This window comes from Melozone crissalis, unplaced genomic scaffold, assembly GCF_028551555.1.
Source record: "Melozone crissalis strain CALT ecotype California unplaced genomic scaffold, PUWL_Pcris_2 ptg000027l_1, whole genome shotgun sequence".
Taxonomy (NCBI): domain Eukaryota; kingdom Metazoa; phylum Chordata; class Aves; order Passeriformes; family Passerellidae; genus Melozone; species Melozone crissalis.
In genome coordinates, this window is record NW_026535805.1 from 69,803,322 (window position 1) to 69,828,765 (window position 25,444).

At 42.6% G+C, this 25,444-nt stretch overlaps 3 protein-coding genes across 4 annotated transcripts; all 3 read right to left on the minus strand.

Annotated features, from left to right (window-relative positions):
• Nucleotides 1-240: 240 nt before the first annotated feature.
• On the minus strand, nt 241-15,914 carry LOC128939533 (glutathione S-transferase-like). Of its 2 annotated transcripts, none has more exons than XM_054280562.1 (7): nt 15,857-15,914; nt 6,544-6,657; nt 5,885-5,936; nt 2,843-2,975; nt 1,839-1,980; nt 1,051-1,182; nt 241-700 (listed from the first exon to the last, which is right to left on the minus strand). In XM_054280562.1, exons 2-7 carry the CDS (start codon nt 6,628-6,630, stop codon nt 578-580), a joined length of 669 nt encoding a protein of 222 aa, XP_054136537.1. In that variant the 5' UTR covers nt 6,631-6,657; nt 15,857-15,914; the 3' UTR covers nt 241-577. The 2 variants fall into 2 exon arrangements, with proteins under 2 accessions (XP_054136537.1, XP_054136536.1); XM_054280561.1 differs by lacking the exon at nt 15,857-15,914 and adding an exon at nt 7,740-7,912 and having other exon boundaries at nt 242-700.
• On the minus strand, nt 9,099-15,898 carry LOC128939532 (glutathione S-transferase-like). The gene is made up of 7 exons (XM_054280560.1): nt 15,857-15,898; nt 14,749-14,862; nt 14,044-14,095; nt 12,190-12,322; nt 11,186-11,327; nt 10,397-10,528; nt 9,099-10,078 (listed from the first exon to the last, which is right to left on the minus strand). Exons 2-7 carry the CDS (start codon nt 14,833-14,835, stop codon nt 9,956-9,958), a joined length of 669 nt encoding a protein of 222 aa, XP_054136535.1. The 5' UTR covers nt 14,836-14,862; nt 15,857-15,898; the 3' UTR covers nt 9,099-9,955.
• Nucleotides 15,915-18,607: 2,693 nt separating the features above from the next.
• On the minus strand, nt 18,608-24,701 carry LOC128939540 (glutathione S-transferase-like). The gene is made up of 7 exons (XM_054280571.1): nt 24,648-24,701; nt 24,447-24,563; nt 23,721-23,772; nt 20,465-20,597; nt 20,010-20,151; nt 18,873-19,004; nt 18,608-18,730 (listed from the first exon to the last, which is right to left on the minus strand). Exons 1-7 carry the CDS (start codon nt 24,666-24,668, stop codon nt 18,608-18,610), a joined length of 720 nt encoding a protein of 239 aa, XP_054136546.1. The 5' UTR covers nt 24,669-24,701.
• Between the last annotated feature and the right edge of the window lie 743 nt (nt 24,702-25,444).

The window sequence follows — 25,444 nt, forward strand, 5'->3', positions numbered from 1 at the left end:
GTAATGTCTCTGCATTTATGGTTGAGAGGGATTAGTTGGGGTGCTCTGTTTAGGTTCAAATCTATCCTATCACTCTTCACCTAGGGAGTTATTTATCAAACCAGAAGAGCCAAATTAGGTTTCATATTCTAGCCAGACTTATTTGTCCAGCTACAGACTAGCTGTATTGCAAAAAAGACCTACTCTTTGGGATAATCACTCCAAATTTTCCAACAATTCCTGGGAGTGTCAGAAAAACAGAACCAGACAGATCTTAGGCGTAGAAGTAGCAGCAAGAAATCAATGAACAGCCAGGTTTTGAGTATCAATAGTAAGAATTTATTTCAGGTATTCTCTTTAGTTATTTAAAGCATTCTGTGTTGTCCAATATACCCCCTATTTAGCAAACTGTTTCCTTGGCTGGTACACTGATGTAGCTTTACATTGAAGAGTCTGCAGTAGGCTAAAATCAGTCCTGTAGCTAAGGAAAGAGAGATCAAACTTCTTTTTTTTTTCACTAATTCCATTAATTTCATTTTGCCACTTAGAGCAAATACAATGAAATACCCATACAGCTTTTATAGGTTTGGACAGCTGCTCAAGAGTGGAATATTTTCATTGCTCTGGCGACATCTTCCTCTGTGGTTCGTGGTTTCCTCTGGCTGCCAGGCTGCAGGAATTTCTTTATTGTGGGGATATTGCTTATTCTTGCTTTGAAACTCTACAAAATGAAATCAAAACAACACCGTGCTTAAGAATCATTGCAGCTGTCAGAAATTTCAATGTTATCTGTGCCCTGAAAGATACATTACAGCTTGGTGCTGCAGAAGAAATTATTTGCTTCCCCTCTTATGTTTTTGTCGTTGTAGTGACAAAACGTGGCAATAATATTGAGTAGGTGAGGCCAGCTAAATTTGATTATAATATAATAATCCTACTATTATATAAATATTAGGGTGTTTGATTATTTTGCATGTCACTTCTGACCCTCTTACTCCCACATATTTCTCAGCCACATTAAATCAGTGCTCTTTACAATTCATTGAACATTAAAATTACCCATTCATTTACCTGCAAGAGAGGAAATTTGGCAAGTATATCAGGTTTGTACTCCTCTGCCATCAAAATGACTTCAAGCAATTGAACATCTGCCCTGCTCAGCTGGTTGCCAACCAGAAAGTCTTTTCCATGGTCTTTCAAAACCTAAAAACAGAGAACAGAAGCAAATCATGTCTTTTCTCTCTCTTTTATCAGTTCTTTTCTCATAAACAAGGTGATATCTTCAAAGCAGGGTCACACATTGCACAGAGTTGTCACTGAAAGAAGGAAATGCAGTTCAAACACCTGCAGTACAAACAATGATCTGAAGGCACTGCCACCCTAGGCATCATCAATCAGCTCTTTCACTTCTACATTCCTGTCTGGCAGCTCAGTTGGGCTCATCTGGCCTTGCCTGCTGTAGCTGCACTGAAGGCTCAGCTGTATGAGATACAGGAGGAACTGCAATGCTTTTACACAGCATGTATGGTACAGGGCCGTTTGCCCTTCAGGAGGAGACTTGATGTCAAAGCTGGTGCTGTAGAGTCTTTTGTCTGAAACAACACACACACTGAAACATGGACATTTGGGGAGCTCTGTGTGTGCTGGTTTTTGCAGCTGTACATCTCTCCCAGATGTGAAGTGCCCTCTGTCCCCTCTGTAGTGTCCTGTCTCCACCTTAATCCCAGCACCACTAAAACCAGAGCATTGATTTTCCAGGGGTAGCTTCTCTTCTGTTTTCCTCCATTAAACCAAGGTGCTTCCAGGATGGAGGTTCAAGGTAACAGCATCAATGGAGCTACAAGATCTTTGCCACAAACCTTCTCAAAGACTGGGAAGTATCTGTTTTCAGCCTTGTCCATCATATTTGCAAAATGCTGCTCCTTTTTGTCTGCTGGTTGGATAACATACATCATGAGTAACTCATACAGATCAAACATTCCTTCCACGTACATATCGATTCTGAAAGGAAGAGATCCACTTGGTCAGGTCACACAGGAGGTCTGAACAGCACAATAACTCCTGGCACAACCTCACTGAGATGCTGGGAAATCCCTGCCCCTTCTATCCCACACACACACACATACCCTGGCAAAGATCCCCCTGGAATGCAGTTGCACTGGGGCCAGGCAGGGGGGGGCTTGGGCCAAAGGAAAATGCAAAATTCCTAGGGAAACCTAAAGACTGTAGGACTCCCACTACTTACTGGGACTGATTCTTGTCTGGAATATGGGTTTGTGAACCTGATTATAAAACTGTCATGTGTACCATGAAGACTCGTGTTAAAAATCCAGTAAGACAGCCTTAGTTTTACAGCAGCTCCATACCGTTTCTAGCAAATATCTTGACACATTTCTTTACCAGGCCTTATTATACTGAAGCATTCAGTAATACCTTAGGTCAAAACATGAGCCCCAGGAGTCCTGACCTTTAAAAACCTGTAATTAAATCTGCACTAATTCCTGGTTATTAGAGAGAGAAGGGTTTTTCTTCCCTTAAAAGACATTGCCCTGAATGTGAGGAGGGTAAAATGATGCTGCTGACAACTGCAGGAGAAAATGAAATGCAGCATCAGTGGGACAGTCTGCCCCCCGACTGCTTTCTTCTGATAAGTGCATGGACCTCTGACTGATGGTTCCTGGGCTCGCTTGCCCTATGGAATCCAGCTGGCTCTCTCTGCTGTAGACATCAGCTGCAGTCACAGTGATCTCGTGCACTGCTGCCCTCTCCCACTGAATCGAGCTGGGAGCTGGATACCCTTGTGTTTCCCTGAGCTACAGGGTGGGCTGGGGTCCAACAAGCAAAGGTGGTACTGTTACAGTACAGGGCTCTCTCCTTCACATCCTTCCCGTAGAGGTTGTACTTGGTTGATATGTAGTTGGCAATGGCTCTTGTCTGCACCAGCTTCATCCCGTCCATCTCTACCATCGGCACTTGCTGAAAGAGCAGGGATCCATCTAGGCCAAAGGGAAGAACACAAGGAGAAGTTCAGTCCCTCAGTGAGAACCACCCACATGTGTTAGGCAGAGAAACCACACATTACTTTCCATTTAGAATCTGAATCAATCTGGATGGATAAAATATCCCAAGATCATCAAATCCAATTTTAAAACCAGCAATGCCTAATTCCACCACTAAACCCTCTCCCCAAGTGCACGTCTACACGCAGTGACTCAACCACTTCCTTGGGCAGCCTGTTCCAATGCTTGACAACACTTTTGGTGGCAACCTTCCTCATTCTTACAGGAAGGTGTGGAAAATACTCACCATGCAGCTGTGACATGTTAATAGCTTAATAATATAGAAATGAAGTTGTGGAAATTTCAGATTGAGGAAACAGCCAAAGGCAGAACTGGCAGCTGTCACACATTGAAAAATACATGCACTGTATGGCCCTAACACAGGTGATTTTCATGGAGGTTAATACAGATGAGAAAGACTGAAAGATCTGGTCCAGCCAGTTTCTGTCATGTTTTGCTAAATACATCTGGACTTTCTAAGCACTGGCCAACATATAATGTGAATACTAGTGAATATATAAATAATAGTGAATAGAAAAGCATAGAAGATCTTTGTGACAACTTTTTTGACTTTACAAATGGCAGTCTCTACCATCCTACCCTTCCTTATTCTAACATTCTCCGCCTGCAAAGCAGGCACTGGGCCGGCCCTACCAGTAGCCTCCACTCGACCCCACGGCTGGAATCACCTAAACAACTTCAACCTCCTACAATGCTAAAAATCCTCGCCCCAACCGCAGTACTCCTCCCCTTGACCCTCCTCTCCTCACGCAAACACCTATGACTAACAACACATAATACAGCCTACGATTCGCCACCGTCAGCCTCCAATGACTCACACCAACATACTACCCAAAGGCCTAACCCCCTGAACATCCATTGACCAAATCCCCTCCCCCCTGCTAGTCCTTTCATGCTGACTCCTCCCCCTCATAATCATAGCAAGCCAAAACCACCTAGAACAAGAACCCATCACCCGCAAACGAATCTTTGCCACTACAGTAATCCTAGCTCAACTGTTCATCCTTCCAGCCTGGTCGGCCTCAGAGCTAATGCTCTTCTATATCGCATACAAAGGCACCCTAATCCCCACCCTCATCCTCATCACACAATGAGGGAACCAGCCAGAACACCTAAATGCTGGCATTTACCTCCTATTCTACACACTGGCCAGCTCACTCCCACTACTAATTGCCATCCTCCACCTGCACAATCAAATCGGTACACTATACTCCCCAATACCCAAACTTTCACACCCTACATTAAATTCTTCTTGATCAAAATTTTGACTTTACATCTGTCTAGGCATGAAGTGGGAACAATGAGTGAGTTCCATGAGATTCCTGCAAGACCCAAATATCTCTTGGAGTGAGGCTGGAGCCATGCAACGCTTTTGCTAGCACAGAGAAATCTTATCTTAGCCTGAAAGATGTAAAAAATCTTCTCCAGAAAGAGAGGTATCAGACCAGAGAGTCAGCAAGAGTTTTTGCTTGATGGAATCATATTTCTTGATTCAGATGACTGATCAGATATGTCCCTCTTTGTAAGGGTGCATTTAGCATTCTGCTTGTGTCCCAAAATACTTTTTGAAAGGCAGCCTGTTACATAGGGACCAAGTCATTATTCCTACAGGACAGCAGGACTGCAAATGATAACCCAAGATCAGGTTGCTTTTCACAGGCCAGGTGAAGAGCACAGACATGCAATTTGGTTTGGAAGAGACATGATTATCATGGCCAGGAAGACAGAAGTGGAAGCCAGCACGGAGGGTTGTTGCCTTGGGAGGCAGGAATGCAGCAAAGGAACAGGTAAACTCGGAAATCTGGAACTCTGTTTTCTTAGGGATCATAAAACCACAACTTTGAAGGCAACCTAAGATGCTAATGACTTTCAAGATGATCTGAAGACAAAGGCCTCTATGGCCATAGGATGGAAAGCAGTGGTCACAAAGTGAAGCAAAGGAGTGAGACCTCGTGGGAGATGACCCCTGGGTGCCAACTGTAGGGGCTGATCTCTGGGGCCGTTCGGGTCCCATCCGGCTGCTCTGGACCCCCGCCCATCCCAGCCTTTACGAGGACAAAAGGAAAAGACTCGAGGCTCTCTTCTCCTCGGGACCAGAGCCCTACTTTATTCCTTGACACGTGTCACCTGGAAATCCAGGCAACATCCCTGGGGAAAAAGAGGAGGAATGCTTGATGGTGGGAGATTTCAAACTGGGGAATGGAGGGTGGAGGTAAAGAACCACAGGCAGTGGGATACAAGTGGGGAGGGGGAGAGGAGAGGAGGAGACCAGGGAGAAACCACTGCTACTGGGGCTCAGGGGGCAAAGGGGAGAAGGAGACAGACCATGTGATCAGTGCAATTTACCAGACACACAGTGCAAAACAACAACTAAATGAACTATTTAGTGCAATACAACAAAGGAGAGTCAACCATCAGGACTTCAAGAAAGGCTCTTGGACTGTGTGGGTTGTCCAGAGAAGCTGTACATTCTCCATCCTTGGAGATACTCAAAACCCAGCTGGGCATGGTCCTGGGTAACTGGCTGGAGGGGGCCTTGCTTGAATGGGGGAGGTGGAGTAGATAATCTTGAGAGGTCCCTTCTGACCTCAGCCCTTCTGGCATTCAGTGAAGGTTGAAGCACCTGGGTGGATGATATCACCTAACACGGCAGTGTGCAACTCTGAGAGCTCATGTACAATACTGTATAAGCCATTTTCTTTGTAAGGCACTAAGACTTCAGAATTCTTAGGTGATCTCAGACAAGCAATTCTAACTTTAATTCTGATTATTTTTATTATTATTATAATTTCTGCTTGTATTATCTAAAAGTGAAGCAAACTTACCCTTCTGTAACTTTGTCAGATCCTCCTTTTTTTCCACGAAAGATTCTTCGAACTGCAGGAAGGAGAAAAGAAAAGTTCTAGTGCCATTCCATGATTTAGCCTCTCCTCCTTTAGGTAAAAAAGGCCTAAAGTGATGTGTTTTGTGCAATTTGATATTTCTAAAACATAAATCATATTTGAAATCTTTAAGGCACATTGGCCTTCATTGTGAAAGAAACCCTCATATCTTGAAACACACAGATTCCCATACAGCATCTCGGGTTCACCATCAGAATCTGTCAGAGGTAAAAAAAACCAAAACCTGTAGTTTTGGACATTGGACATTGGAATTTAACTGAAGGTACTCAGAATTGCAGGTGCTTGACCTCTGTAATCAGAAGATTAGGAAGCCAGGTTCTGCTGCTGGGGTTCTAAATTTCTTCTCTCTCTAGCTACAGGGGAGGAGCATTTCTGGTGCTACCTGCAGGCTTTGCACACGATGCATGCAAGCGAGACAGGAACTTGCCCCCTGCTTAGGGCAAGCTCATGGGCCCTGTTGGCCTGGCTCAGCAATGGACTGAAGGCAGAGCTTGAAACTGCTGCTCAGTCGCACTTTTCAGAAGGAACAGTAGAAGCACATATTTGTCACAGGATCTCAGTACAAAAGACCAGAAGCAAACCTCAACCCCAGCTGCTGCCAGGAGCCACCGAATTGGTTCCATGCGGCCACGTCCATTGAAGTAGTGCAGCTTGGGTTTTCCAGACATGTTTCCACCTGCCTGATTCCCTGGTATCTGCAATGAAGAAAGCAGGGTTGCACAATAAACATTCACAATCCTGGATTCAACTCTTTAATTTGCTTTTAAAGTTGTCTTTTTTGAAATCAATGATTTATCATCCAAGACTTGAATTAATCAACAGTGGAGGTAAAAGTTAGAATATATTGACAGACTTCCGCGTATCATTCTGCCTTCAAATATTACTCACACATGCAGAATGTTTAAGCAGAATTCTGTACTTACAGCAATTGGCCCAGAGAGAAAACCAGTCAGTCAAAACAGTTTTCATTCAAAGTGTTCTGTTCTGACCAGAACACTGAATGTGCTCATTGTGTATTTTGGCATTATCTCAGAACACAGTTACTGTTTAATCAGATACATGCTATAATCTCAGCAATTGCTCTGCTCTCTCCAGCAGCCAGTTATGCTCCATTATGACCAGCCAGGAAGGAATCTTTTCCATCAGTCAATCCCTTTTACAGCACTCCATGCTTCTGAAATGTCTTTAGACAAACCTCTAAAAAATGGAAATTAATTTTGCCTCTGGTAACATCAGATTTGCCTTTACCACAGGCACAGCCTCAGGGCAATGCTTGCTTGGTCCAGTTCCAACTCTGCTGGAATTTTGAGCAACAACAGCTTCTAGGCAGGCACTTAAAGCAACAACAGTTTCAGGGCAGACTGTCACCCACCCCACTCAGAACCATGTGTGCACATCAGCCACAAACACACCCAAACAGTGCCCAGCCTGTACCAGCCTCACAGCTATTGACACCCTGTCAGCAACAAAGCTGAAGCCTTAACAGCAGCAAAAGGAAAACAGCCAAACCACCACCATATTCCCCTTGTAAATAGAATGTCAGCTTCTCTACAGTAGGAAGGAGGAGGTGAGAGAAAACACTCCCCACTTGTTGCATCTGCACTTCTTTTTCTAATTCTCTGCACCTCAAAAGCAGCTGATTAAGAATTAACATTTGGTACACATAACCATGTTAGTAAAGAAAGTACATACACACATTTATTCTATAAGACCCATTCAATGACTGAGTTTCACATACAACAACTCCCTGCATGTCCAGATAAAAGAACCCACTTACCTTGTGCACAGTGGAACTCACTCTAAGCTCTCAGCCGTTCTGTCTTGAGATCATATATCTCTATAGCCCCTCCCACACCAAGTATTGCCAACAATTCTCTGCAAATGGGAAACCTCTTTCTCTTAAGCCAACAAAATCAATTACCTCTATTAAGTTACTTCTCACCTACAGAAAATAAAATCCTGACTAATGCTGACAATGTAGATATGTAAGGTAGATGAGAGGTCATGGTCATTGGAAATATCTGTCCTAGCACAGATGGTTATATGCCTCCTATTTGCTAGTTTAAAAAAATTGTAATGGCTGAAAAGCTCAGTTGAAAAGAATGCTGCAATGCCAATCACACTTTCATTCTAATGGCTTTTGGTTTTTTACTTTTTATACATTGCCACTTTACATAAATCACATCAACTAATTCAGCTCAAATCTGTCACAAGCTTCTATGCCTTGCTAAGTGTATATTCCTTCAGGACACTTCTGCTCAATTTCACCTCTGGGCAGCAGGGTTGGTTTTGAATTTTTTTCTTTAAAAAATGTTACCCTCACTTTGACTCAGTAGAAATATGCACCAACACCAAAGAGAACTGTGTGAGACAGTGAATGAAGTGTGGTATCAGATGGCAAACTGCTCTCTGCACTCCTGAGTGCTTACATTATAGAATTGTATTGATCTGAGACAGTTAGTACAGAATAATCCTCCTTGCACCATCCTGCCTATCTAATCTATGTGGTTAATATTGATGTGGGCAGTACCTGCAGTCAAGGCCAACGTACACATGCAAATTTTGGCTGAATTACCCTGAAGATAGCAGTGAGCAGGAATATTCACTTATGTTACACAGGGAGGTTGTATAAATTGCAGAGTGTCACACAAAACAATTGGTTTGTTACAGTAGGAGGGGTTTTCTCCCTCAGATCCTTCCTGGACACTAGCTGCAAGTGTTGTCCAAATGCTTCAGTGAGGCAGGAGAGAAACAGCTGCTGCAACAACTCTCTGCATCTTTCAGCATGCTTTTCTGCTGATGAAAAACATGGTTTTATTTTCTTTTTAAATGAAAAAACTGGTTCCAGCAGCATGACATTTCTCATGAAGAAATTGTTGGCTTTAGCAAGACCTACAGAGCCCTGATTTTGCCCAGCTGAAAACTGTGCTGAAAACAGCAGTGCTCCAGTTGTAGCTGGATATAGGGCACTGACTCTTTCATTTACAAACTTGGTTTATTTGGGGTTTAAGTAGTATCACAGAATCATAGAATGGTTTGGGGTAGAAGGGACCTTAAAGATCATCTAGTTCCAACCCTCCTGCCATGGACAGGAATACATGTCACTACATAAATGCACATATTTATCAAAGTGCAACAAGTTTATCAAAAGTCTTCCTAACCTCAGTAGTGGGGCTTGCTTTAAGTAATTTAAATGAACAACTCCAGTACAACTTGTATTAAACTTGGTTTAATATACAGTGACATAAGTCAATATGGATTCCTGCATTCCAGGGTCTCGTTAAGACCTGACACCATCCTGAATCTTTCCTTAACAAGTTTTAAGCTGGTGACCAGCATTTGTTTCTCAGAGTCTACAAAGGGCTTTTAGCTGCTGCAACAGACCTTCTGATAAAGGAAACATTGCTGAAGCTGCATCACAAGACTTCAAGTGTCTAGTGCCAAAGCAGAGGTACACTAGGAGCTCTGGTCCAAGGATATTCCAAGTTAAGCTCAGAGGAAAGCTGAATCCAAACTTTCAGCCTCAGCTAGCCAGAACATGCAGGCTTTTCTACGAATTTCCTAGGGAAAAAAAAAACCATGGCCTCCTATTTGGGATAATCTCTCCTAATTTTGCAACGAGTCTTGCGAATGGCAGAAAAACAAAACCAGACAGATCTTAGGCCTAGAAGTTGCAGCAAGAAATCAATGAACAGCCAGGTTTTGAGTATCAAGTGTAAGAATTTATTTCAGGTAGTTTTTTACTTATCTAAGGCATTCTATGTTGTCCAATATACCCCCTATTTAGTGAACTGTTTCGTTTGCTGGTACACTCATGTAGTTTAACACTGAAGTGTCTGCAGTAGGCTAAAACCAACCCTGTTGCTAAGGAAAGATCAAAACCATTTTTGCACTTGTTCCAATAATTTGACATTTCCATTCTTTTCATTAATTTCACCTTCCTACTATCTGCAAATACAATGAAACAGAGTTTCTGTGGCTTTAGGGTGCTGCTCAGGAGTAGAAAATTTTCATCACTTTGTCTACAACATCGTCATCTGATGGCGGCTTCCTCTGGCTGCCAGGCTGCAGGAATTTCTTTATTGTGGGGATATTGCTTAGTCTTGCTTTGAAACTCTGCAAAACAAAACCAAAACAGCACAGTGCTTAAGAATCATTGCAGCTGTCAGACATATCAATGTTGTCCATGTTCTGAAAGTCACATCACAGCTTGATGCTGCAGAAGAAACTATACGCTTCCCCTCTTATGCTTTTGGGGTTGTAGTAACAGAATGTGGCAATAACAATGAGGATGTGAGGGAAGCTAAAAGTTCTTAGGATATTTTACTATTTTGCATGTCACTTATGACCCTCTCATTCTCCCATATTTCCCAGCCACTTCAAATCAGTGATCCTTTCCAATTCATTCCTCATTCAAACTGCCCATTCATTTACCTGCAAGAGAGGAAATTTGGCAAAGATATCAGGCTTCCACTCCTCTACCATCAAAATGACTTCAAGTAATTGAATATCTGCCCTGCTCAGCTGGTTGCCAACCAGAAAGTCTTTTCCATGGTCTTTCAAAACCTAAAAACAGAGAACAGAAGCAGATCATGTCTTTTCTCTCTCTTTTATCAGTTCTTTTCTCATAAATAAGGTGATATCTTCAAAGCAGGGTCACACATTGCACAGAGTTGTCACTGAAAGAAGGAAATGCAGTTCAAACACATGCAGCACAAACAATCATCTGAAGGCACTGCCACCCTAGGCATCATCTATCAGCTCTTTCACTTCTACATTCCTGTCTGGCAGCTCAGTTGGACTCATCTTGCCTTGCCTGCTGTAGCTGCACTGAAGGCTCAGCTGTATGAGATACAGGAGGAACTGCAATGCTTTTACACAGCATGTATGGTACAGGGCCGTTTGCCCTTCAGGAGGAGACTTGATGTCAAAGCTGGTGCTGTAGAGTCTTTTGTCTGAAACAACACACACACTGAAACATGGACATTTGGGGAGCTCTGTGAGTGCTGGTTTTTGCAGCTGTACATCTCTCCCAGATTTGAAGTGCCCTCTGTCCCCTCTGTAGTGTCCTGTCTCCACCTTAATCCCAGCACCACTAAAAACCAGAGCATTGATTTTCCAGGGGTAGCTTCTCTTCTGTTTTCCTCCATTAAACCAGTGTGCTTCCAGGATGGAGGTTCAAGGTAACAACATCAATTGAGCTACAAGATCTTTGCCACAAACCTTCTCAAAGACTGGGAAGTATCTGTTTTCAGCCTTGTCCATCATATTTGCAAAATGCTGCTCCTTTTTGTCTGCTGGTTGGATTTCATATGTCATGAGTAACTCATTTAGATCGAACATTCCTTCCACGTACATATCGATTCTGAAAGGAAGAGATCCACTTGGTCAGGTCACACAGGAGGTCTGAACAGCACAATAACTCCTGGCACAACCTCACTGAGATGCTGGGAAATCTCTGCCCCTTCTATCCCACACACACACACATACCCTGGCAAAGATCCCCCTGGAATGCAGTTGCACTGGGGCCAGGCAGGGGGGGGCTTGGGCCAAAGGCAAATGCAAAATTCCTAGGGAAACCTAAAGACTGTAGGACTCCCACTACTTACTGCGACTGATTCTTGTCTGGAATATGGGTTTGTGAACCTGACTACAGAATTCTCACGTGTGCCATCCAGACTCATGTTAAAAATCCAATAAGGCAGCCTAAGTTTAACAGCAGCTCCATACCATTTCTAGCAAATATCATGACACAAGTGTTTACCGGAGATTATTAAGTTCAAGCATTTAGAAATTCCTCAAGTGAAAATATGAGCCCCAGGAGTCCTCTCCTTTAAAAACCTGTAATTAAATCTGCACTAATTCCTGGTTATTAGAGAGAGAAGGGTTTTTGTTCCCTTAAAAGACATTGCCCTGAATGTGAGGAGGGTAAAATGATGCTGCTGACAACTGCAGGAGAAAATGAAATGCAGCATCAGTGGGACAGTCTGCCCCCCGACTGCTTTCTTCTGATAAGTGCATGGACCTCTGACTGATGGTTCCTGGGCTCGCTTGCCCTATGGAATCCAGCTGGCTCTCTCTGCTGTAGACATCAGCTGCAGTCACAGTGATCTCGTGCACTGCTGCCCTCTCCCACTGAATCGAGCTGGGAGCTGGATACCCTTGTGTTTCCCTGAGCTACAGGGTGGGCTGGGGTCCAACAAGCAAAGGTGGTACTGTTACAGTACAGGGCTCTCTCCTTCACGTCCTTCCCGTAGAGGTTGTACTTGGTTGATATGTAGTTGGCAATGGCTCTTGTCTGCACTAGCTTCATCCCGTCTATCTCTACCATCGGCACTTGCTGAAAGAGCAGGGATCCATCTAGGCCAAAGGGAAGAACACAAGGAGAAGTTCAGTCCCTCAGTGAGAACCACCCACATGTGTTAGGCAAAGAAACCACACGTATTCCTTTTTATTTAGAATCTGAATCAATCTGGATGGATAAACAATCTCAAGATCATCAAATCCAATTTTAAAACCAGCAATGCCTAATTCCACCACTAAACCCTCTCCCCAAGTGCACGTCTACACGCAGTGACTCAACCACTTCCTTGGGCAGCCTGTTCCAATGCTTGACAACACTTTTGGTAGCAACCTTCCCCATTCTTACAGGAAGGTGTGGAAAATACCATGCAGCAGTGACATGTTAATAACTTAATGCTATAGAAATGAAGTTGTGGAAATTTCAGATCGAGAAAACAGCCAAAGGCAGAACTGGCAGCTGTCATACATTGAAAAATACATGCACTGCATGGCTCTAACACAGGTGATTTTCATGGAGGTTCACAGAGATGAGAAGGACTGAAAAACCTGGTCCAGTCCGTTTCTGTCATGTTTTGCTAAATACATCTGGACTTTCTAATCACTGGCTGACTTATAATGTGAATACTAATGAATATATAAATAATAGTGAATAGAAAAGCATAGAATATCTTTGTGAAAACTTTATTGACTTTGTAAATGGCATCCCATCTATACAAGCATGAAGTGAGACCAACAAATGAGTTCTATGAGATTCCTGCAAGACCCAAATATCACTTGGACTTAGGCTGGAGCCATGCTATTCTTCTGCTAGCATGCAGAAGCCTTGTCCTAGCAAGAAGAAATACCTCCAGAAAGAGAGGTATCAGATCAGACCGTCAGCAAGAGTTTTTGCTTAGGGAATGATCAGATATGTCCATTTGGAGGTGTACATTTTTTTTCAGCTTTCTGCTTGTGTCCCAAAATACTTTTTGAAAGGCAGCCTGTTACATAGGGACCAAGTCATTATTCCTACAGGACAGCAGAACTGCAAATGATAATACAAGATCAGGTTGCTTTTCACAGGCCAGGTGAAAAGCACAGACATGCAATTTGGTTTGGATGAAACATGATTATGATGTTCAGGAAGACAGAAGCTGAAGCAGCACGGTGGGTTGTTGCCTTGGGAGGCAGTAATGCAGCAAAGGAACAGGTAAACTCAGAAATCTGGAACTCTGTTTTCATAGGGATTATAAAACAACAACATTATAGGCAACCTAAGATGCTTATGATCTTCAAGATGATCTGAAGGCAAAGGTCTCTGCGGCCATAGGACAGAAGGCAGTGGACACAAACTGAAGCAAAGGAGAGTCAACCATCTGAACTTCAAGAAAGGCTCTTGGACTGTGTGGGTTGTCCAGAGAAGCTGTACATTCTCCATCCTTGGAGATACTCAAAACCCAGCTGGACCTGGTCCTGGGTAACTGGCTGGAGGGGCCTTGCTTGAATGGGGGAGGTGGAGTAGATAATCTTGAGAGGTCCCTTCTGACCTCAGCCCTTCTGGCATTCAGTGAAGATTGAAGCAACTGGGTGGATGATATCAGCTATCAAACTGCAGGACCTCTCTCTGCACCTCTGAGAGCTCATGTACAAAATCCAGTTAAGAGACTTTCTTTTTAAGGCACTAAGACTTCAGAATTCTTAAGTGTTCTCAGACAAGTAAGTCTAATTCCAATTTCAATTCTGATTCTTCCTGTTTTTACTATTGCTGCTTGTATTATCTAAAAGTGAAGGAAACTTACCCTTCTGTAACTTTGTCAGATCCTCCTTTTTTTCCAGGTAAGATTCTTCAAACTGCAGGAAGGAGAAAAGTTGTATTGTTATTCCATGATTTAGCCTCTCCTCCTTTAGGTAAAAAAGGCCTAGAGTGATATGTTTTGGGCAATTTTATACTTTAAAACATAAATAATATTTGAAATCTTTTAGGCACATTGGCCTTCACTGTGACAGAAACCCTTGTATTTGAAACACACAGATTCCCATACACCATCTCAGGTTTAGTATCAGAATCTGTCAGAGGTAAAAAATTTACTTTGTGATTTACAATATCCAGTACGTTCAATGGCAAACTACATTGAGGCAGCAATAATAACCTCTTGCTGGTTTGGACATTGGAATTTAACTGAAGGTACTCAGAATTGCAGGTGCTTGACCTCTGTAATCAGAAGATTAGGAAGCCAGGTTCTGCTGCTGGGGTTCTAAATTTCTTCTCTCTCTAGCTACAGGGGAGGAGCATTTCTGGTGCTACCTGCAGGCTTTGCACACGATGCATGCAAGCGAGACAGGAACTTGCCCCCTGCTTAGGGCAAGCTCATGGGCCCTGTTGGCCTGGCTCAGCAATGGACTGAAGGCAGAGCTTGAAACTGCTGCTCAGTCGCACTTTTCAGAAGGAACAGTAGAAGCACATATTTGTCACAGGATCTCAGTACAAAAGACCAGAAGCAAACCTCAACCCCAGCTGCTGCCAGGAGCCACCGAATTGTTTCCATGCGGCCACGTCCATTGAAGTAGTGCAGCTTGGGTTTTCCAGACATGTTTCCACCTGCCTAATTCCCTGGTATCTGCAATGAAGAAAGCAGGGTCGCAGTTTTGAGTCTCTAACTGGCTCTCAAATTGTCTTGTTTGAAACCACTGATTTGTGGTTTAAGACTTTTAATTAATCAACAGCGGAGGTAAAAGATTATATTGAGAGACTGCCATGTATCATTCTACCTTCAAATATTACTTACACATGCAGAATATTTAAGGAGAATTCTGCACTTAGAATAGGGCCAGACAGAGAACAAGGATTTTAAAGTATTTTAATCTTTGCATACAATGTGTTTTGTTCTGACCAGAAAGCTGCATGTGCTCATTGTGTATTCTGGCATTATCTCAGAACACAGTTACTGTTTAATCAGATACATGCCATAAACTCAGCAATTGCTCTGCTTTCTCCAGCAGCCATTTATGCTCCATTATAACCAGCCAGGAAGGAATCCTTTCCATCAGTCAATCCCTTTTACAACACTCCATGCTTCTGAAACGTCTTTAGACAAACCTCTAAAAAATGGAAGTTAATTTTGCCTCTGGTAACATCAGATTTGCCTTTACCACAGGCACAGCCTCAGGGCAATGCTTGCTTGGTCCAGTTCCAACTCTGCTGGAATTTTGAGCAACAACAGCTTCTAGGCAGGCACTTAAAGCAACAACAGTTTCAGGGCAGACTGTCACCCACCCCACTCAGAACCATGACACCCTGTCAGCAACAAAGCTGAAGCTTTAACAGCAGCAACAGAAAAACAGCCAAACCACCACCATATTCCCCTTGTAAATAACATGTCAGCTTCTCTGAAGTAGGAAGGAGGCGGTGAAACACTCCCCACTTTTTGTATCTGCACTTCTTAATTCTCTACACCTTAAAAGCAGCTGATTGAGAATTAACATTTGGTACACATATCCATATTACTAAAGATAATACATACACACATTTATTCTGTAAAATGCATGCAATGACTGAGTTTCATGTGCAATTCCCTGCATTTTAGGAAAAACTAAAGCAAAAAACTTACTTACCCTTTGCACAGTGTGACCCACTCTAAACTTACAGCAGTTCTGCCTTAAGATTATATAACTTTGGAGCCCCTCCTACACAGAGCGTTCCAAACAGCTCTCTGCAAACAGGAAACTTCTCTCTCTTGAGCAAACAAAACCCATTATCTCTGTTTAGCTACTTCTGACCTGCAGCAAATAAATTCCTCACTAATGCTGACTATGTAGAAATGTAAAATAAATCAGAGGTTATGATCTTTGGAAACGTGTGCTAGCACAAAATGGTTATATGCCTCCTATTTTCATTGCTTGTTACCATGCTAGCTAAAAATAATTATAACAGCTGAAAAGTTCACTCAGATTAAAAGAATACTGTTATGGCAATCTCACTTTTAATCTAGGGGGTTTTTTTGTTTGTTTTGGGGGTTTTTTTTACTTTTTACACATAGCCATTTTACATAAATCACATCAACTAATTCAGCTTGAATCTTTCACAAGCTTCTATGCCTTGCTCAGTGCAAATTCCTTCAGGTGACTTCTGTTGAATCCTCTCTGGACATCTGGGTTGGTTTGTTTTTTTTATATTTCCTGAACTTGACTCAGTGAAAATACACACCAAAGACAGCTGAAAGAGACAGTAAATGAAGTGTGGCATCAGAAGGCAAACTGCATTCCGCAGTCCTGACTGTGTCCTTTGGACAACTCAATAGATTTCAAAAAGTCATACATTCAAATACAGCATACATTCCCATGTACCTTCCTGCCTATCTAACCTACGTGGGTAATAGTGTTGTAGCCATCACCTGCAGTTACAGTACAGCAGGCTGTCACCTTCATGTCCTTCCTGTATGCATACTTGATTGCTTGGTAGCTGAAAATGACCCTCATCCTGTCAATCCTTACTGTTGGTACCTGTTACATCATTGTGTTCCATGCTTGACAATAAAATAAGCTTAATCATTTATTTAGAGCTAGAATCACAGAAGGAGAAGGCACCAAAAGAGTCACCACTGCAATGCATTGTCTTTTAGGAGGTGTCTAGTCCCCATGTGGAACACTCTCTATCCCATTTGGCACATAAGGAGAGCCAGGCCTCACAGAAGAGGACCCCTGACTGACAGCACCTCTTGTAGCTCCCCATTCTGGTTAGGGCTCTATGTCCCTCTGTCCCCTCCTTACATTTTGGGAAGGTCTTCCATCCAGCCTCTGACACTGTTGGAAACAGTGTTTCCCATATTTTTGGACACATATGACTTATGACTCAGAATCTAGGATAATGTAGGAGATTGAAGTTCCCATGCAGTGACATGTGCACCAAGGTGCATCTGGCTGTTTCACAAACCCAAACCTCTCTTAGGAAACTTGTCTGGATTCACCATTTGTAGGCCTGCCCCTGATAAACTCTAGGAGACATCCTGAGTCTAGTGATCACCTGGTAGGGAAACATGAGTTCAAGCCTAAAAGTTAATGATAGTGTAGACAACTTAGGAAAACCCATCTCACCTAACTCTGTAGACATCTACATCTGGTCTAGCCGTCTAGTCTCCTTCCAATAGGTCCAAACTCAGGAGGAATCCCTCAGCATGCTCTTCAGTTACCGCTGAATACTCAAAAATGATTGTGTCTCAACTGAGATGGTTAGAAGTTTTGATGAAGCCAGTCCCTTCAACCTCCCCTTAGAGGTAGGGGAGAGGAGCACCCTCTTCAGAGGGTGATTTAATGCCAACATTGACATTTCTTGTTCTGTCACAAGTATCCATTGAGATTTCAGGCAACTAAGTCCAATATAGTCTGTCTCATAACTTGACTTCTGGAAATGTCACTTCATTGAGGTATTTTGGGAAATATTATTCTTCTGTTTTCTCCCTCAGGTTCATTTTTCCATATTTTTTCTAATTTCTTTTTTTCTTCACTCATGTCATAGACTATTAAGCATCAGATCTGGTTACTGACAGTTGTTGGAACACAGTTTCCTTCTAAGCAGCTGCTTCTCTGTTGCATCAGGCCACTTCACAATGCTGTTTTTATTGTCTGCTGTTATATTTTTATTTGAAATTAAATGGACTGTGAGTATCTGTTGCTCTGTGTTCTGTCCTAAAGGTGTAGAAATAAACCCCCTCTGCCTTGCCACAGTCTGCAAAGCAGACTGCACCTTGCTTTCACAACACTTTGCTCTCAAGAGGTAATATATTTGTAAGCACCTTGGGAGTAGCTGGTATGATCATTCAGGTTTGAAATACCTGATTTATAGACAAAAGCAATCAGTTTTGAAAAAACTTTACTGAGGGACCTTAAAAATCCAATTCAACCACAAGCTTTAAATTTGATAATGGAAATTTGAAACAACTTCTTTAAAGGGTAAGTGGTGCTGCAAGTCCTCTCTTTCTTCTCTTCCACAGCTGTTACTCTGAGCTTCTTTTCATGTAGAAAATATCTTCTCCAACAAGTTGTATTCTGCCAATACTAACACTGCATTGTTCTTTTTCCAAATTAGTAAACTCCCAACCCTACAAATAGTTCTTTGCCTCCATACCCCTTTGTTTTCAGGTTTTGCCAAGCATTTGATATCAATAAAGAAAAAGCTGCCGTCACATTGCCAGTGTAACAGAATGCTTTATTTCTGGTATGGGTTGCTTTGTTCCTCTAGTACAGGTTTTAACTAAAACAATACTAATTTGCTGAGCTTCCTTCTCCTTTGGTTTAGGGTTTGGGGTTGCTGCTCTGCTTTCTCTTGCTCTCCCAGCATTTTGGGTCTCACCAAAGGTGGCAAGGCTTTCATTTCTTAAAAACCTTCAACACGGTTTCTACATAATGGGCATCTGGTGGGGGTTTCCTTGGGCTGCCAGGCTGCAGGAACTTCTTAATTGTAGGCATATTGCTCATTTTGGTTTTAAACACCTAAAAAAAAAAAAAAATAATTAAAAAACAGAGCAAGAGAGGAATTCCAGCCACAAAAATATGATTTACCCAGCATGGGGAGATGATTACTTCAGGACTGACCTCTAGCTCCTGAATACAGCATACTCAGTAATTAAATTACCTGCAACTGAGGAAACCCTGAGAGCACATCAGGAACTTTCTCCTCCACTGCTAAAATGGCTTCCATTAGCTGAACATCTGCCCAGCTGAATTTGTTGCCCACAAGAAAGTCTTGGCCATGTTGTTTCAAAACCTGGAGAAGACAAGACATGGGCTGCAGATGAGAGTGGGACATATGGGCATCCTTGGCATCTAAACCTCACAGCACAGCTGCAGAGCTGAGCAGCAATTCTATCTGAAATTTCAGGGTGGACTTTTCAGCTGAAGCTGAGCCTAAACTTCATTACTGCTGGGAAAAAATGAAGTTTTGTTCATTTCGTGTTCTAGTACACAGACTACAAATTTGGTCACTAAGTAATAATGAACAATGATGGGCACTAGGAACAGAAACAAAACCACATGCCTCAGTAGACTAGTAACAGTCCTAGAATTAGAAATAGGGACAATGGAGGAAGCAACAAGCAATTTAAGGAATTCATAGAACTCCCATTTAGATGTTTCATGTGAAGTGATGTCCAATGCTGATATCAGGAAGCAAACTTAGAAATGCAGAATTGCAACAACTAACTAAAGAAAATCCCTGCCTTTGGGAACAGACTATTTTAGTGCTAAGAACTTGTGTGATGTTCAGCCTTTATTATTGTTTTGCAAGAAAACTAGATCAATATTACAAAAGTGGGAAATATTGCCAGATGCATGAATCATATGGGTTGGGTTTATTGTTTTATAAATCTGTGATTGTAGTTTTACTAAAGTACTCCTCTCTACAGGATTTGTGTACAAGGGATTTTTGCATTCCTCCAGTGAAACTTTTCCAAATGAAATTAAGTATGGCAGAGAGATGGGCTTCAAACAAATATAAGTATAGAACTGCTCCTTCAAGAAAAATAATCACAAAACTTTTCACTAAAAGTTTTTCTGTACAGCTGAGAACATGTTGCTTAACAGATATTCAAATACCACAGTCCTGACAACACAAGCAAACAAAGAGAGGAAGATGTGTTGCTGTATTTCCCCTTTTCTGATAGCCAAAAAAGCTGAGGATTGGGAACTGACCTACACTACAAACACATTCTTATTTTGCAGAAACTTTTTGGATAATTGCAAGTTTGATAGACACATACTTGCTGTCACTTACCTTTTCAAAGACTGGAAAGTACCTGTTAGTTGCTCTCTCCTTAATTGACTCAAGATTTTTCTCCTTTGCATCAGGTGGAGAGAAAGGAAACATCAAAATCATTTGCATCAGATCTGATATTCCCTCCACATACATGTCAATCCTATTGGTCAGGGGAAGATGGGAGAAAAAAGCACAGAAGTTATTTCATCTGTTTTCCAATTAACTAAGGCGACTTACAGGAATTTTATATCACCAATATAGTGCCAATTTTCACAGCCAAAACTAAGCATGAACGAAACCTGAATATTTTTCTAAAAGAAAAGAAGCCTGTTTCTGATAGGAGCATTTCAGAAGCAGTGGTTAAATCTTATTGTTAGCCTTTTTGATGCCTTTATATGGGATTTACAGGATTGAATTTGGCTTATATAATGTAGCTATCAAATGCTCTGTTAGTGATAGGAGGTGTTACATACATGGCTCTCTCCTTCAAGTCTTTCCCATAGAGATTGTATTTCCCTGCTATGTAGCTCATGATGGCTCTGGTCTGCACCATCTTCATCCCATCGATCTCAACCAGGGGCACTTGCTGGAAGAGCAGGAATCCATCTAGGGTGGAGAGGTGAAGGAAAGCCTGTTAGTTCCTCCTGCAAGGTGTACAAGAGGGTGAGACACTGAGCACATTTCTCTTGCAGTGTAGGAGACCACTGATGTCCTGCTCCAACTGTACAACTCACAGCACTCAACTAACGTTGTGGGGAAGATAAAACAGCCTGCATCACACTCCTGTAGCAAAGTCACCACAGCACAGCTGGGCTCTGGGCTTGACAGCATTGACAGAGCTTCACTGGCTGGTGGAAGTTGGCCCTGCCTGTTCCTCTGCACTTCTGGAGCCTGCCTCATGCTGGCAGGAAAAGCCTGAACCAGCACTTCCAACCCACAGAATAGGAGGAGAATGAAGATACCTAGTAAATCTGAACTTTAAAAAAATCCAATTCTTTTGAATGCAGATCAATTCCCTGACAGGGAAATACATGGGCAGTACTGCAGCAAGACCAAGCTGCAGGAATACAGGAAAGGGTCAGGCCACTTTAAACATCCTGAAGCTACAGAGCTAAAGGAGAGCCTGTGACAGCTGTTGGTATTTGAATAAGTTTCACACAGTCACTTCAGGACCAGAGTTTGAGTGTCCCCATAGATTTTACAGGCCTAGTCTCAGTGCCATTCTACAATTTAGGCCTATATAGAAACATCTTTACAGTCCCATTTTCTGCTGGTGCTGGTAGGAGCAATTGTCTGAGCTTTCAGTGAGACAGTTCTGAGAGCTAAGTACACACAGAGATTTAGCATTGCAAAGTCAGTCTATTCTAGACCAGTTTTCTGCTGGACTAATTCACTGGTTTTGGAGACACTCCCTCCTCCATCTACACACTACTGGCATCTAGAGAACAATCGTGCCCTGTTTATAATTACAGCAGAACTCCAAAACCAAATAGGCAGCAGCCACTTGCATTGCTCAAAGTCAATAATTTCTTTTAATTGCTCAATTTATATCTGTTTGGTGAATCCTTCTTTCAGATAGGAAGGTTCATTTCAACAGGCACATCTGCCTGCCTTTTTCTCCAGAGCTGTTAAAATAACTTGCTGGGCTAGAATTAATATTCTTCACTCATTCTACATTATTAATTTACAGTTGAAATTCAAAGAGTAGTTATCTCTGCAGCAACAAATAGCTTGTATTTGCTTCTTGTAAACATTCAGAGAAAGATCATGTGTGTTCTTGTCTTTCCAGAACACACCTCTGCACCTTAAGGAAGAAACATTACTTGGTACCCATCTAGGGAACAATAGAATAGGAAAACTAATAGATCTGGAAGAATATTTTTCAGCAGAAATACGTGAAGTGAAAAATATAATTTGTCTTTCTGGCCCTTGACAAAAAGCAACGCAGCAAATATGCCTGAATACACCATTTGTTTCTTATATACAGAAAAGAGGAGTCCCTCTTAAAATCAGTGGTGGACTGCCTCTCCTCCCTTATTTTTTAGGGAGAACTGCTTCACAGCACAGAATACATATACAGAATTAAAAGGAGTTTACCAGTAATTCCAGGGATTGGGCTGTGCTCTCCAAAGGTGGTCTGTGCAGCACACATTAAAAAACAATCACCTGCTATTTGTAACCAAGCAGCAGAGCTCACTGATACCCAGGTACCACCTGGGCAATCTTTGGCTGCACAGATTGAGCAGGTTAGTCATCCCACAGGCCAAGAGGTACAGGTCTGCACAGGCCAAGGGTATTTAACTCTCTTTGCCTCCAAAAGAGCTGTCTCTCTGCAAGCTGCCTGTTGGGAACAATGCCCCCACTGCTGGGGCATTGCCTGGAGGATCATCAGCTGGCACAGGCGAAAGTCATGTCTGGACCAGTCTAATGATGTGGTAGTGCCTAAACACAGGAAACTGTCAAAAATCATATTGGTAGAGAGAGAAAAAAAGCTTAAGGGAAAAGTAATGTAGAGTTACTCCTGTTGAGTCCTGCCCTGCACAACTGGCAACATTCCAGAGGCCCCTTTATCAGGATGACTAATTTATCTATCTTTCTTCAACCCATTCTATTGAACCACACCTTTTTTCTTTGTGTTCTCACCATCTTAAGCTCAATATATAGAGATAAAATGCTTGATCTTCCTTATAAAACTTCCCTATCCTTTCACCATCATTTAATTCTTCTCTCTGGATATCAATAAGCTCAGATAAAATCCTGGTTACAGCATCACTCTTTCTAGGTAACCCACTCTTGTGAAGGATACAGAGATTTGGGCTTTCAGCACCTGTGCTCTTACATTTGGAGCTATAATTGGTTTGTGTACACTACACTGTCCTCCCACATTGTAAGAGTCCCAGCAATCTGGACCTGCAAATTTAATTCTTATCTACTTGATACCACTTCTATCTTATTTTTGTTCACTTTAGTATTCCCTGACTGAATTTCTTTAGACACAACTTTTTCTTTCTGAGCTCAGCCACAATGCAGGCAAGACCTCTTCCAAGCCTCCTTGTATGGCTTGGCAAGCCCAGCCTGCTCCGATGTTTTTCTCACTTGTCTTGGGCAGCAGGTAAACTGTGGGGCACATGCACTCTCTGCTGCTCCTCACTGTCCCAACTCCTTCCCCACTCTGGCAGGAAGGTCTTCTCTTTCCAGGGTGTCTGTAGAGGGGTTCACTGCTGGATTTCTTCTGACCAGATATCAAGAGCAGGGGCTAGGGGTTTGCACTGGTGTGTGGGAAGAACTGGTCTTGCTCCCAAGGCTGGCATGAAGCCTTTGTGGCATGCTGCTTTGACCATGCCAGGCTTTCCACAGGTCTCCCTACTGGCTCCATGCTTTTAAACTAGGGGAAGCTTTCCACCTCAGACTCAGGGAGTTCTTTCCCTGGACCAAAAATGTGCCAGGTACCATACTAACAATTCAACAGCATAGGTAAGTAAGTTGTATTAAGAAGAAGTGTTTGCCTGTTTAATGTACTAGAATAAACACAATCACAGAAGCTCTGGCTTTTAGCTTATACCAGTTATTTGGCACTGGAAATAGCAGGTTTCTCAAAGCTAGTATTGCACTATTCAAGGTGTGCACCCAGAAGTTTCCACTGGTTTAAGTAAATTATTTCAAACCATAAGTTTAGCTAGGCTGGACAATTATTTTGAAGGACTAAGTCTTAGGTGTCAGGAATCTTACCTTTGATTAACTTCTCATACTGCTCTTTTGTTTCCAAATAAACTTCTTCAAACTGAAAAAGGAGTGAGAATTGTGTCAAGCTGCTGTATTTGAACATTTTTCTTCTGTTAAGTGATAGCACATAACCATGCCCAGAATTACTGAGTCAAGCAAAAGGTAATGGGCCAGATCTGCAGCTGCACTGTTTAGGTGCAGATGTCCCAAGGATCCCTCACACACCCTGGCAGCTGATGGGGAGCAGAAGAAGGGCCTGGACACTTCTGCATCAGTGCACTGATTCAGAAATAACTGAAGACCAAGCTCAAAACAGTGTGCAGGAATCTACAGAAACAAGACAGGTTGGAGCCAGTGCCAAGGGAAACACATTGCACATCAAATATTTCTAACTCCACCCCAGCATACACACATTGCAACTACAAACTTAATAAGACTGCTAGCACAACTAGATAACTTATGATTAATAAAGGCCCTTTAAATAAATCCCCATTTTATCCCCTTATGATTAATTACATCAGGAGATTGCTACTACTTCTAATAAACTCTAAATGCCACTGAGTTTGCATCCCAAACCATGGAACAAAGTACTTACAAACATGCAGTGCCACTGGACAAAAGAATTTAGCCACCCTCATGCAGCTTTTATTTGCCACATGCGTGTTAAATTGTCCCCAACTGAGGAAAGTAGAGAACACCAGTCTGTAACACTCTACTGGAAATTCAACCAACCTCCACACCAGCTGCTGCCAACAGCCATCGTATGGGCTCCATCCGGCCCCTTCCATTCAAGTAGGTAAGCCTGGGCTTCCCCGACATGATCCTGAGCTCCTGGTTCCCTGAAAGATACTAAGCACAAAACAGCATCTCATAAAACTGGTGTTTTAAGCACTGTTATTTTGAGGGGAGATGCACCTTTTAATCTTGCTATACCCGTTGAAATTTAAATTTCATTTGGTTCAAAACATAAAATGAAAGACAGGCCAGTGTCACCACACAGCCAGTGCTAGGAAAGGAAAGATGTGTGAATCTGTAAAGCCTTCCCCAGTGCTGCCAGGGAGGTCTCTTATGACTGTAAGCAAACACAGACCTGTTTAAACAAGTGATATGAGTCCCTAGCTACAGGGGGAACACTGCTGTATGAAGACAATTGTACAAAGCTACTGAAAATCCTGCCACATCCTCAGGGAAATTACTCACCTAACCTCATTGCCCATCATCATCACTGAAAAGAAGAAAAGGAAAACATGTTTTACCAGTAGGCTGAAATTGTCTAGCTTTGTTTGCCATATGTGCATTTTGCAGCTTCATAGGCAGTCCATTTCTTTCCTCAAAGAGGGGTGAATGAATTGTTGATATTCCCTTTATTCTATTAAAGATGAGCTTCCTTGGCCATCTTCCTGTAGCCAGCTGCATGGCTGGAGCCCATTTCCTTGCTGTGCATAGCAGCCTGGAGATGTCCCTCAAAGCCAGATGTGGAACTGAGCTGCATTGGCTCCATGGGCCCTGAGAAGTATCCCCTGGGCACAGGGGCCCTGTGTTTCCAGGGGCACTGGCACATGGAGGCTGTCACTGCTTTGCTGTACCTGCACCTCTCCCAGAGCACGGCAGAGACAGCGTGTTCATACTGAGCTGCTGCATACCCGGGGCAAGCAGCTGGATGGCAGTGCTCAGATGGCAGCCAGGCCTTCATTGCTCTGTGCTTCGTGCCCTAATTACTGGAAGAACAC